The sequence below is a fragment of the Mytilus californianus genome, unplaced genomic scaffold (assembly GCF_021869535.1).
Source record: "Mytilus californianus isolate M0D057914Y unplaced genomic scaffold, xbMytCali1.0.p SCAF_4, whole genome shotgun sequence".
Lineage (NCBI taxonomy): Eukaryota > Metazoa > Mollusca > Bivalvia > Mytilida > Mytilidae > Mytilus > Mytilus californianus.
The window spans coordinates 57,275,687-57,288,369 of record NW_026262690.1 but is presented as its reverse complement, the minus strand read 5'-3'; the positions used below and the strand labels follow the sequence as shown (position 1 = coordinate 57,288,369).

General features: G+C 30.4%; 1 protein-coding gene across 1 annotated transcript in view; it reads left to right on the top strand.

The window, feature by feature from the left end:
- The window catches only part of LOC127698449 (rap guanine nucleotide exchange factor 4-like), a 126,523-nt gene that overhangs the window by 34,332 nt on the left and 79,508 nt on the right, over window positions 1-12,683 (top strand). Inside the window, exons 3-4 of the mRNA XM_052201902.1 lie at window positions 10,567-10,620; window positions 11,981-12,123. Coding sequence (XP_052057862.1) covers window positions 10,586-10,620; window positions 11,981-12,123 — 178 coding nt within the window. The 5' untranslated portion in view covers window positions 10,567-10,585. The remainder of the gene's footprint in view (window positions 1-10,566; window positions 10,621-11,980; window positions 12,124-12,683) is intronic.

Here is a 12,683-nt window from a genome sequence, read left to right as displayed (position 1 = left end):
AGCTATTGCCTTTAAATGACGAATTTTACCAACTTTTTAAATTTTTGCCTAATATCTTGAAAATTATAATAGATAGAGAGAAACTTTTATTAGCGAAAATGATCATAAAGAAGATCTACAAATAAGTCAACAGGGTCCGAGTACACAGTTATTTCGTAGTGCATTTCTTTTAGACAATAAATGAAAATTAAAAAAATCCCACCTGCGCTTTCTCAATAATATTTTTACAGTGTGTTGTACTACTTTTGGGACAAATTATATCAAAATTATAGAAAACTTCAATGTCTCTAACTCAAAATATGGACAATTTTATGTTAAGGGGGTCTTCAAATCTTTTGACAGCTTCCGAAGTGCTAATTTTTAACATTTTTCAGCTGGACCAAATCACTACTTTACTTTAAAATTCATGACCCAAATTTTTTTACAGTGTCATTTCACCCCCCTACTTGCTATTTGAGTAATAAAACATGGAGAAATAAATTTGGAAGGGGTATAAAAAAAATTAGCAAGTAACACACTGTCCACACTAGGGACTATATTCGTGGACAACGAAAATCAAAGGACGATAACTGTGTACACGGACCTAATAGGGTAGAAAAAGTTGACCAATCTTAATGAAACTTGGTATGACCAAAGCTTAATAAATTATAAGACTGCTTACAAAGTTTCATGGCAATACGCTATACATTATAGACAATATGACTAATTCTTTATTCAACTTTGTGTGTTAAATTTAGACGTTAAAATTGAAAAATTTCAACTATCAACATTTGGGGCTTAAAAAATTTAAATATTGCAAAAAAATACTTTTGAAATGCCTTAATATATAATATATTATGTATTAAAAGCAATAGAGTACTCATTTGATTTATCAGACTTAACATAATTATTAAAAAGTTAAATTTATATGAGCCTGTGCCTAAAAATGGAGGTTTTCCAATGAAGGGGGGCCTTACATGAAGATGTAATATTTTCCAGCAATTTTAAATTTGTAAAGCTTTTTGGTTATAAATAATCCTTACATATGTATTTAATGTACTTTAAATGGAAAGAAAACTTACAAATAACATATCATATTAGTTTAAAAGGGTCTAAGGCCAAGTAAGACTGAAAATAATTTAGGGTCAATTTAGGCCGTAGCACATATTTACATTTAAAAATGCATATTGAAGCTATAGGAAATACAAATTTGTGTCTTTTCTATCATTTCTATACTCAGGTGACATGATACAATAAATCTGAGCACAAAAAGACTCTTGCATTCAACTTTTTTTGCAGACAGTATGGTCTGATACAAAGATTTTTCACTTTTTAGTGAAAAACATGCATGCAATTTTAGTCTCAACAGGCTTTTATTTGAACCACTTGCTATCCTACAGAAGAAAAGAAAGATATTATGGGACATGAAACAGCTACAAAAGACATTGTTAAGTGCTTTTTATACAAATTTAGTGAGGTCTTTATTATGGACTTCAACTTTTATGTTCCAAGCTCCTCACATTTAACTTGATCCAAACAGGGAGTTAGACGAGGGTCATATATACAACACATTTTGCACATATTGTATGAGATAATCTTCTTTTCTATAGATTCAGAGTTCACAAATGAGTAATACAACTGGATTGAAGCATAGAAACACAAATATTGACACATAAAAACCTGTCAGATAGAAAGTTAGAATGCCACTTATGCATCAAAATTGAAAAAGCTATGAAATGCTTATTTTGACCATAAAATGCCCAAATTGGTCATTTTTGCAGAAATTCTATGAAATAAAAGTTTAAATACTTTAGTTTTATGCTATTTGACAAATAGACACCATCAAATCATTCGGGGAAGTTGCCAAAGTACAGATTCTATATTTCCTGATTTCACCTCTTAGGTCCGAGTACACAGTTATTTCGTAGTGCATTTCTTTTAGACAATAAATGAAAATTAAAAAAATCCCACCTGCGCTTTCTCAATAATATTTTTACAGTGTGTTGTACTACTTTTGGGACAAATTATATCAAAATTATAGAAAACTTCATCGTCTCTAACTCAAAATATGGACAATTTTATGTTAAGGGGGTCTTCAAATCTTTTGACAGCTTCCGAAGTGCTAATTTTTAACATTTTTCAGCTGGACCAAATCACTACTTTACTTTAAAATTCATGACCCAAATTTTTTTACAGTGTCATTTCACCCCCCTACTTGCTATTTGAGTAATAAAACATGGAGAAATAAATTTGGAAGGGGTATAAAAAAAATTAGCAAGTAACACACTGTCCACACTAGGGACTATATTCGTGGACAACGAAAATCAAAGGACGATAACTGTGTACACGGACCTAATAGGGTAGAAAAAGTTGACCAATCTTAATGAAACTTGGTATGACCAAAGCTTAATAAATTATAAGACTGCTTACAAAGTTTCATGGCAATACGCTATACATTATAGACAATATGACTAATTCTTTATTCAACTTTGTGTGTTAAATTTAGACGTTAAAATTGAAAAATTTCAACTATCAACATTTGGGGCTTAAAAAATTTAAATATTGCAAAAAAATACTTTTGAAATGCCTTAATATATAATATATTATGTATTAAAAGCAATAGAGTACTCATTTGATTTATCAGACTTAACATAATTATTAAAAAGTTAAATTTATATGAGCCTGTGCCTAAAAATGGAGGTTTTCCAATGAAGGGGGGCCTTACATGAAGATGTAATATTTTCCAGCAATTTTAAATTTGTAAAGCTTTTTGGTTATAAATAATCCTTACATATGTATTTAATGTACTTTAAATGGAAAGAAAACTTACAAATAACATATCATATTAGTTTAAAAGGGTCTAAGGCCAAGTAAGACTGAAAATAATTTAGGGTCAATTTAGGCCGTAGCACATATTTACATTTAAAAATGCATATTGAAGCTATAGGAAATACAAATTTGTGTCTTTTCTATCATTTCTATACTCAGGTGACATGATACAATAAATCTGAGCACAAAAAGACTCTTGCATTCAACTTTTTTTGCAGACAGTATGGTCTGATACAAAGATTTTTCACTTTTTAGTGAAAAACATGCATGCAATTTTAGTCTCAACAGGCTTTTATTTGAACCACTTGCTATCCTACAGAAGAAAAGAAAGATATTATGGGACATGAAACAGCTACAAAAGACATTGTTAAGTGCTTTTTATACAAATTTAGTGAGGTCTTTATTATGGACTTCAACTTTTATGTTCCAAGCTCCTCACATTTAACTTGATCCAAACAGGGAGTTAGACGAGGGTCATATATACAACACATTTTGCACATATTGTATGAGATAATCTTCTTTTCTATAGATTCAGAGTTCACAAATGAGTAATACAACTGGATTGAAGCATAGAAACACAAATATTGACACATAAAAACCTGTCAGATAGAAAGTTAGAATGCCACTTATGCATCAAAATTGAAAAAGCTATGAAATGCTTATTTTGACCATAAAATGCCCAAATTGGTCATTTTTGCAGAAATTCTATGAAATAAAAGTTTAAATACTTTAGTTTTATGCTATTTGACAAATAGACACCATCAAATCATTCGGGGAAGTTGCCAAAGTACAGATTCTATATTTCCTGATTTCACCTCTTAGGTCCGAGTACACAGTTATTTCGTAGTGCATTTCTTTTAGACAATAAATGAAAATTAAAAAAATCCCACCTGCGCTTTCTCAATAATATTTTTACAGTGTGTTGTACTACTTTTGGGACAAATTATATCAAAATTATAGAAAACTTCATCGTCTCTAACTCAAAATATGGACAATTTTATGTTAAGGGGGTCTTCAAATCTTTTGACAGCTTCCGAAGTGCTAATTTTTAACATTTTTCAGCTGGACCAAATCACTACTTTACTTTAAAATTCATGACCCAAATTTTTTTACAGTGTCATTTCACCCCCCTACTTGCTATTTGAGTAATAAAACATGGAGAAATAAATTTGGAAGGGGTATAAAAAAAATTAGCAAGTAACACACTGTCCACACTAGGGACTATATTCGTGGACAACGAAAATCAAAGGACGATAACTGTGTACACGGACCACATGGTTGAAATCGTCTGACAACCCCTTATTGGAGTTATGGCCCTTTAATGACGATTTTTACTAAGTTTGGCGTTATTGCCTTATATCTGAAAACTGTAAAAGATGGAGAGAAACTTAAATGAGCAAAAATTATCAGAAAGACAAGATCTACAAAGAAATCAAATAGTTGAAATCTCCTGATGACCCCTTATTGGAGTTTTTGCCCTTTAATGACAATTTTTACCAATTTTTTGCGTTTTTGCTTAATATTTGAAAAACTATAATAGATATATAGAAACTTAAATAAGCCAAAATGGCCAGAAGACAAGATCTACATCAGGGGGTGGTTGAAAAGCCGACAAATAACAAATAAATGACTCTAGTGTTCAAAGTCAGGATCCTGTAATTCATTTATTATCTTTGGTTGCTGTCTGACATATTTGTTTTTTCTTTATTATTTTGTCAAAAATCTGGCTGTTTGTTTTTTTTTTACGTGTTTGAATTGTTTCACATTTTGTCATGTCTGGGCCTGTTATAGCTGACTTTATGGTATTGTTCTTGCTCTATGTTGAAGGCTGTACAGTGACCTATAATTGCTAACATTGATTGATTGATTGGTGTTTAACGCCACTTTCAGCATAATGAGCTTTTTCTTGGTGGTCATGTTTTTATTGGTGGAGGAAGCCGGAGTGCCCGGAGAGAACATTTGGACTTGAATAGTTTTCTCATACAACATTTCCTTTATTTTATAAAGAAGTCAAAGAAATACATGACATTTAAAAAATATTATACTATTGCCATGCAATAAATTGAGAAATATAGCTTAGCGGTTAAAACTTTTTGTTTCCTAAAATAAACATAACCTAATGGATAGTTTTGTTATGTTTTTAAGAGACCATATAAATGGCTTTACATGTTTAGGAACAGTACAAGTGAATGATAGTATGATAATCTTTTGTTCCACAATGTACAAACTATTCCTTAACTTTATTTGTACTTCAGAAAATTTTTCATCAACTTTGTTTTGTGATTCAGAAATTATCTATACAAAAAGTGTTGTTTTATTTATTTTGGAATACCTGGAGGGCCAAATAAGCCTTCAGTAAATACTGTTTAAGTGTAAGATTGGAAATCAATGGTGTGTAAGTGGAATCATTTTAAAGGATTCAATAAGATATTGAAATTTTAAAGTTTATCAGCAATAAGTTTGCTAGCACTTCCAAATGCACGATTTAAACATTTCATTGATTTAAGGTGTGTCATGTCTAGGATTTTCTTATTCAAACGGACAATGAGTGTCTCCTGACTATCATTATAATTTAAGAACATTTACACTATCTACTGTCTACCTCTATTACTGTGATACATCCAAATTTATGCTAGGTTATTGTTGCTTTCATCATTTGATGGTGTGGCTCTTAAGATTTTAAGGTACACAGAGTGTATAAGAAACAGTTTTATTTCAATATATAGATAAGGTTGATTGATTGATTGATGTTTGCTTTACATCACCTCACCATAATAGGCTTTATCGTGGTGAAACATATAGATCAGGAGATGTAGTTAGTTAAAAAAAGAAACAAACAAAAAAATACACATATAATTTCATAAACTCACTACATTTATCTGGATTAAAACTGAAAAAATATAAAACTGATCATGAAAATGGTTATTTTCAATTAGGCATAATCTAATTCTTTTAAATGTTATAAACTGATATTCACTCAAAATATTAATTTGGCATTGATAATGTTATTTTTTTGCTAAAATGGGTAGACAATTAAATCTGTCACTAAAGTGGGATATACTTTGGCGCTAACATGTCTGTTTGTTTTCGCTAACATGTTATCCTTTGCCTATTCCTTTAAAGGGGCATTAGCTACGAGATATAGAAAAAAATAAAATATGTGATTTTTTTTTTGTTCAATCATTAATGAAATTGAAATAGTGATATAATAATTCGCTTTTAGCAGCCAGTTTGTCAAAATAAGCAAAGAAACATCGTTAATGTATTATTCACTTGCAAGTGAATAATTCGACCTCATTAAATCTGTATTCATTTGAACTTCAATTGAACCCCTTACTTAGAGATGGGTTACACATGAACTAGGTGTGTTAAGCTATTAAAAAGAAAAGAATGTCAACATAGGAAGTGAAACAAGGGTAAACCATTTGGGTGACTGATTCGATCAACAAATACTCATTCTCATACAGGTAAAAACGATTATTAACATATTTTTTAAACCTATAATATGAAATCAAACAGACCTAGAAAAATCCAATTGCACGAGTTCACTATCTATTTATATCTATGTTTATGTTTATATCGGGATCGTCGGCATTCTACGGAGGTCATCTCGATAGTTAATTAGATGAAGTCGACACTAAAATACACACGAAATGCTGATACATATTATCGAAACCGTGCATCGTAAATAGTTTATTTTAGACTTTTTATTATTTGGATATAAGTTTTAGTATGTTTATAAATCAAATATGAGAATTTGAGTAGAATCGGTGAACTTGAATTTGACAGCTAATGCCCCTTTAATAGTCTCAGTTAATATATTAAATTTTTAAATATTTATAAAAAAAAATGATTAAGATGAACTTTCTTAACCAAAAGTAATATTCTTTTATGTCTAAAGCTAGTGTATTGTCATATAGTTACAAAATTACCTGCAATTCATTGGAATAATGATGTAATATATTTAAATTCAATGGGTTTCAATGACTTTCTGATTTTAACCCTGGAAATGAAACATGCAGGGAAAATCTCTTTCCAAAAATAATGTATGCTTTGGATTTCTTTTATTTTAAAACTTTGTGGATCAGTCATTTTTGCTCTTTGGTCAGGTTGTTGTCTCTTTGACACATTCCCCGTTTCCATTCTCAATTTTATTTCCATTCAATTTGAAAATGATATACTTAGATGAAATTATTTTGTTTCCAATTCATTAAATGTTTTATTATTTCTGTAAGTATAAAAAAGCAATCGAATTTAAATTAGTTTTCCATGCTTTCTCCTCGTTCTCATTTGGTTGTTTTGTATGCCACTGCCCATGATCGTATGGTGGCTTTTGTGTCACATAGTTTCCTATTGAACCCAATGGGGTTTAATTTAAAAAAAAAATAGATTCCAAAGGTTACTGCAATGTTAGAGTAAATTGTTATAGATACATGTATGCTTGAATTATAGTCCTTAATAATCAACAAAGTAATTTTGCTGCAGAGTATTTTGACAATAGCACACTTTAATACATAAGCCAATGGAAAAATACAATCTTCTTGCAGCCTCTAGTTTATGATTGAATCCCTATTGCTATTGACTTGCAAGATTGACCACTTAACCACTGTTGTCATTCTTGACCATACCATTCAATCTGAAAGACTTTGCTAATAAAAGAAATTTAGATTTATACTTGTAACCTAACATGACAAATTGAAAATGAACACAATTAATTTAGAATGTCTAGAATAACCATACAATTTCAATACAAAAGCTGTGAATACTAGCTGGCATTAGTAGCTTTCATTTGTTGAAGTTTGATGAAACTAACTTAACAAATTGATTTCTCAAAATAAAAGTGAACATTATTGTTAAATTTTATGCTTGGATTTAAGTGTATAGATCAATTATTTCATACTAGAGATAGACAATTTCTATACTATTGAATTAAAATTTCAGAGGGACATTTGATTAAATAATTGACTGTGGTAAGTTGATATGTTATTGAAACCTTTCATGGAATTCTCCATAAACTATGAACCCTTATTTTGATTTAATTTAATACAAGTTGATCAGTTAAATTGATTAGGTCTGTCCAGAATTTTAAGTAACTTAAAGATGTTTTGTTTTTTTAATAATATAAAATGTTGTCTGAGTTAGATGTTATTCCTGTTTAGCTTATTACTTAAGTTCTATTTTAAGTTTCTGTGCTAGATGCTGGTGTAGTTTATGATTTAAGACATATATAATGTTTTCTGTATGAGCTCAGATCCTTGTGTAATCTATAATTTAGGAATTATAAAAACTGTTTTTATCTTATAATATATGGAATATTATGAGTTAAGCATGATTTAAGAAATAAAAAGAGTTTTCTTTGCTAGCTGCAATGCTGGTGTAGCTTATGATTAAATAAATTTCAAGAATTTCTGTGCCATGCTGCTGTAACTTAAGGGATATACTATACAGTATGAAAATTAAAGAAGATGTGGCATGATTGCCAATGAGACAACTTTCTACAAAAGACAAAGGAAAGAGGATATAACTAATAAGCACTATAAGTCACTGTATTTTGAAAGTCTGGTGGAGATAATTTGTGAAGTTAAACATCGAAATCTACAACATGCTCGATTTTTTAAATAAAAATACCCCCCAAAAAAACAGCTATTTCAGAGAATTCTTTAAAATTCTGATTTGTAATGGTCCCAGCTGCATAAGAAATGGTCTCTCAAAGCATGTTCAACTGTGCCAAGAACAGTCATTGTTACGTATGTCTGTTGTGTTTTCGTATGCTTTGGTTCTTTGTTATACTGTTTCATAACCTTCAATAGATATAAGAAGATGTGGTATTTGTGCAAATGAGACAACTCTCCATCCAAGTCCCAATTTGTAAAAGTAAACCATTATAGGTCAAAGTCCATTCTTGTAGTTTTTTGGGGGGATTAGATTGCAATAGGGTCACCATCCAAAATGTCAAATTAAAAGCATTGACACTTTTAGAAGGTATACATCTGTATTGAGACAACACTGACTTAAAGATATTTATTTTACAAGGTTTTAGTAGTTTGTTTAGTATTCCCAAAAGCTTTTCATCTGCAACTGAAAACTCAAAACTGAAAGTAAAAGACAATGACTAGCTTTGAAATTTGAGGGCAATTACTTGTAATAAGTCCGCAAATTTAACGGATGATAATGGTCATTTAAACATATTATTGCTAAATATGTGATAATATATGTACATTTTAAATAATTGTCCAACTTCTTGTATATAAGTCTTGCTTTAATTAAAAACAAAGATCTCTGTTTTTTTCAAAAGATGATTTTTTATAGGGAGTATAATAATACAGGTTAAAACTATTGAGATATACCTGTTTTGAGGGGATTAATTATTCTTAATGACATTAATAGGAGTATCCAATATATAGTGTATTCTGTTCCTGCTATGTGGAGTCTTCAATTAAATTGATTTATACTGAAAACATAATGAATCGCACTGTGGACATTTCTGAGATGAAAAAGCAATATTAACATGACTCTATCAAAACATATTGACCAATTTATATATACAAATGAAGATGTAATCTGATTGACCAGATTATACAAAGGACAGTAGTGACCATTACTTGTTGGTCATTTCAGATTACATGGACTAATCAAGCTTTCTATTGATTTACTTCCTTATTCTGAATTAAATAATAGATTGATATAGTCAGACATCAAATAACCATAAAAAACGTGAATAGGATTTCTAAGTAAGGAGGTAGAGGGTTTGATTTTTTTTATCATTTACAAATGTTTACAATTGAGGCTGTTGAAAGTTTGGATTTGATCTCTCTTGGTCACTGTAAGGTTATAGTGTAACCTGTCAGTAAAGTATTTTAAAAGACTTACTCAGATGCGGATCCAGGACTTTGAAAAAGGGGGCCCCAAACTCGGCAACTTAAGGAGGTGGCCCTTCAATTCGCCTATGTTATTTAGACTTTAGGAATTCCCCAATTTTAACTTTTAAAAAAGTTATTTTGAAAAATTTACAGTGTTTAACAATTGAAAGAAAGTTCAAAGGATTAAAAAAAGTCTTGTAAAACAGCTGTAAATGTTTGTTGTTGAAAGTCTTGATTCTGTTTTATGTAAGTTACAATAACAGGCAGCTTTACTCTGCTAAACTAGTTCTATTTCTCTTTGGTAATATAAATCAACAGAAATAAGATATTTGCCTTTGTATTCTGTCGGGACAGTTAATAGATCATTTATTACACTCTCCTCTACACAAAGTAGACTCTTAGTCCCTTACCAATTTCTTGATCTAAAGATTTTAACACTGTCTTTGAAATTGTTTCATTTAATAACTATGTTTATTTCCTCAAAGTGCAAAAACATGTTTGGAACCAAAAAACTTCTGACTTGTCGCGGAAGTATTGGATTGGTGTTAATTTTAGGTTACCAATTACAATTATGTTGTCAGTTTGTCTGAATATTTCATTTGAAAGTGAAACAATCCATTGAAAATTGCCAATCTTGGACTATTATGAAAAACATTGTCTGTATCAGTTTGGTAAATCTTGTGTCTTGCTAGCACCAGTTAGGCAAATAACAATTTATCAAAATTTTATCAAAATCAAATCAACATTTTGACTGAGTTCCTTGTTATTAAATAGAACGGGTCTTTTATGCCTACAATTGACATTGTATCTTAGTGATCTATTTAGTCTGGGTGTTAAAGATTTTGTAAAATGTCAAGAGTTGAAACAAGTTATTTTATTCTCTTTTTTTCTTTTGTAGAACTTAGAAGTAATGCAGGATGGTATCAGAATGGATTGCATGCCTTGATAAAAGGTAGGTCTTTTAATGTCATTTCAGTAATGGATATAGCTATGAATAAATGTTTTCAACTGATACAAATAAAGATTACTTACAGGTTGTGTACCAAAAAGATTTACATTCCCAGATATGGTAATCTGATTGAAATATAGATACTTTATCCACACTGCTTTGCTTACAAGGATCAGACAAGACTCTACTTTCTGTCTTAAAGACCTTTGGGGATCCTATGATTTTGTTATAATGATACACATCTTCAAAAAATATGGAGGCAGACATTTCATTGGCTTATGTGATAATCACTAGAACAGAAAGTAAATCAGAGCGTTATCAGATCATTGTGAGCAAAGCATGGACACACTCTGTATTTTAATCAGATTGCAGATATAAAAGTTTAGGCTATACAAAACTCATAGAAATTTAGGCTTTACTAAACTGAATTTTTTTTTATTTGCTGCTTGATACCAGATAAACCAGAATTGCAATGACATTTTTTTATGCTCCTGCCGCAGTGGAGGGGGCATTAAGTGTTACCCTTGTCTGTCTGTACTGTACGTCCGTCCATTGGTCCATCCGTTTGGTCCCGAAATCGGTTTCCGTTCTCTAACTTAAGTTCTCCTCAACCAAATATTATGAAACTTATATACAATGCTTATTACCACAAAACTCAGATCTTTTGAATTTGTGTGGCAACACTTTTACCGTACTTGAGTTATGTCCCTTTATAATGTTACATGCGAGAAGAGGCATTATCTGTGTCCCATGGACACATTCTCCATTTGTTTTTATCATATTGCTATTTGAAAGAAGTATTTAAAAAGCTTAACCTTTATACGTTTGCACAGTTAATTTTCAATTACATTATCGTATTTATGTCTCCCTATGACCCAAAGAACACAAATTTATTGATTTGGTCTCATATTTGATAAATGTTGTAAATAGGTAGTTATATATCACAAACAGATCTGTTTACTAAGTCTAAAAGGATACTGACATTTAACTGCATTTTTTATGGAATTTAAAAAAGAATAGAATAAAGCTTGAGTAAAATGTTTGTAATTAGAATCTCATTAAACTGTAATATGTATAGAAAAACAGTATAAATATGAGATTAAGGTCAGCTATAAAAAATATTGGGAACTCACTTCATAAATATTCTTGTGTAGAAATTCCAATAGGGAACACATTTTACATGATTTTATTTATGTTTTTTTTTAAAACGTTTCTGCCACTGGCCTTCTTCAGTTTCTTTATTATCCTTCTAACCTACATGGTTAACAAGTCTCTTTTTTACAATCGTTTAAATTCATAAATATTGGTAAGAAATACAAGATCAGAAATATTGACGAATTATTATATATATATATATTTCCAGACCAATAGATAGAACTGGTGAAGATGTAGACATTATATTCTCTAAGCTGAAAAGTATTCCAGCATTTGAAAAATTCCAGTCGTCCCTGCTTCAAGAAATATGTTGCTATGGTTACTACGAGGACCTGGACAAAGGAGTAACATGTAGGTTTTTGTCTCGCCTTGACAGAGTCAAAAAGCGAGACATAGGTATGCTGTTTCCGATGGTGGCAGCAGCGGCATCAACAATGTATTAGTTTGTGATTAGGTCTAGTTCATGGTGAACCACTAGTGGTAGGTCAATGATATTTGGTATGCAGTTGTATTAGCATTGGCACATCTCATTACCATAGAGATTATTTGGCCCCGCCCCCTCAGTCAAGGTCTATTGACTTTGAAACTTTGCATAACTTACATGTTAAAGTATTGCTATTTTAATTTCAACATTTGCATTATCAAAATAACAAATAGGTGAGACATATCTCTGTGTTAACAGTTTATTACATATAGGAACCTGTTTTATGAATTTCTTTAAACTGTTCTATAAGATGAGACAATGTACAAAATGCTGCATATTGCCATCATTCAAATAGGGATTAATGTATTACAGGTTAATAGAAATTGATAGTTTATTAATTATTTAATTTTCCAAAAAAAATATTTACTGAGGTTTTTCCTAATAAGTTGACCAGAAGCAAGTTTTTCTTTTCTGTATGATTTGTCTT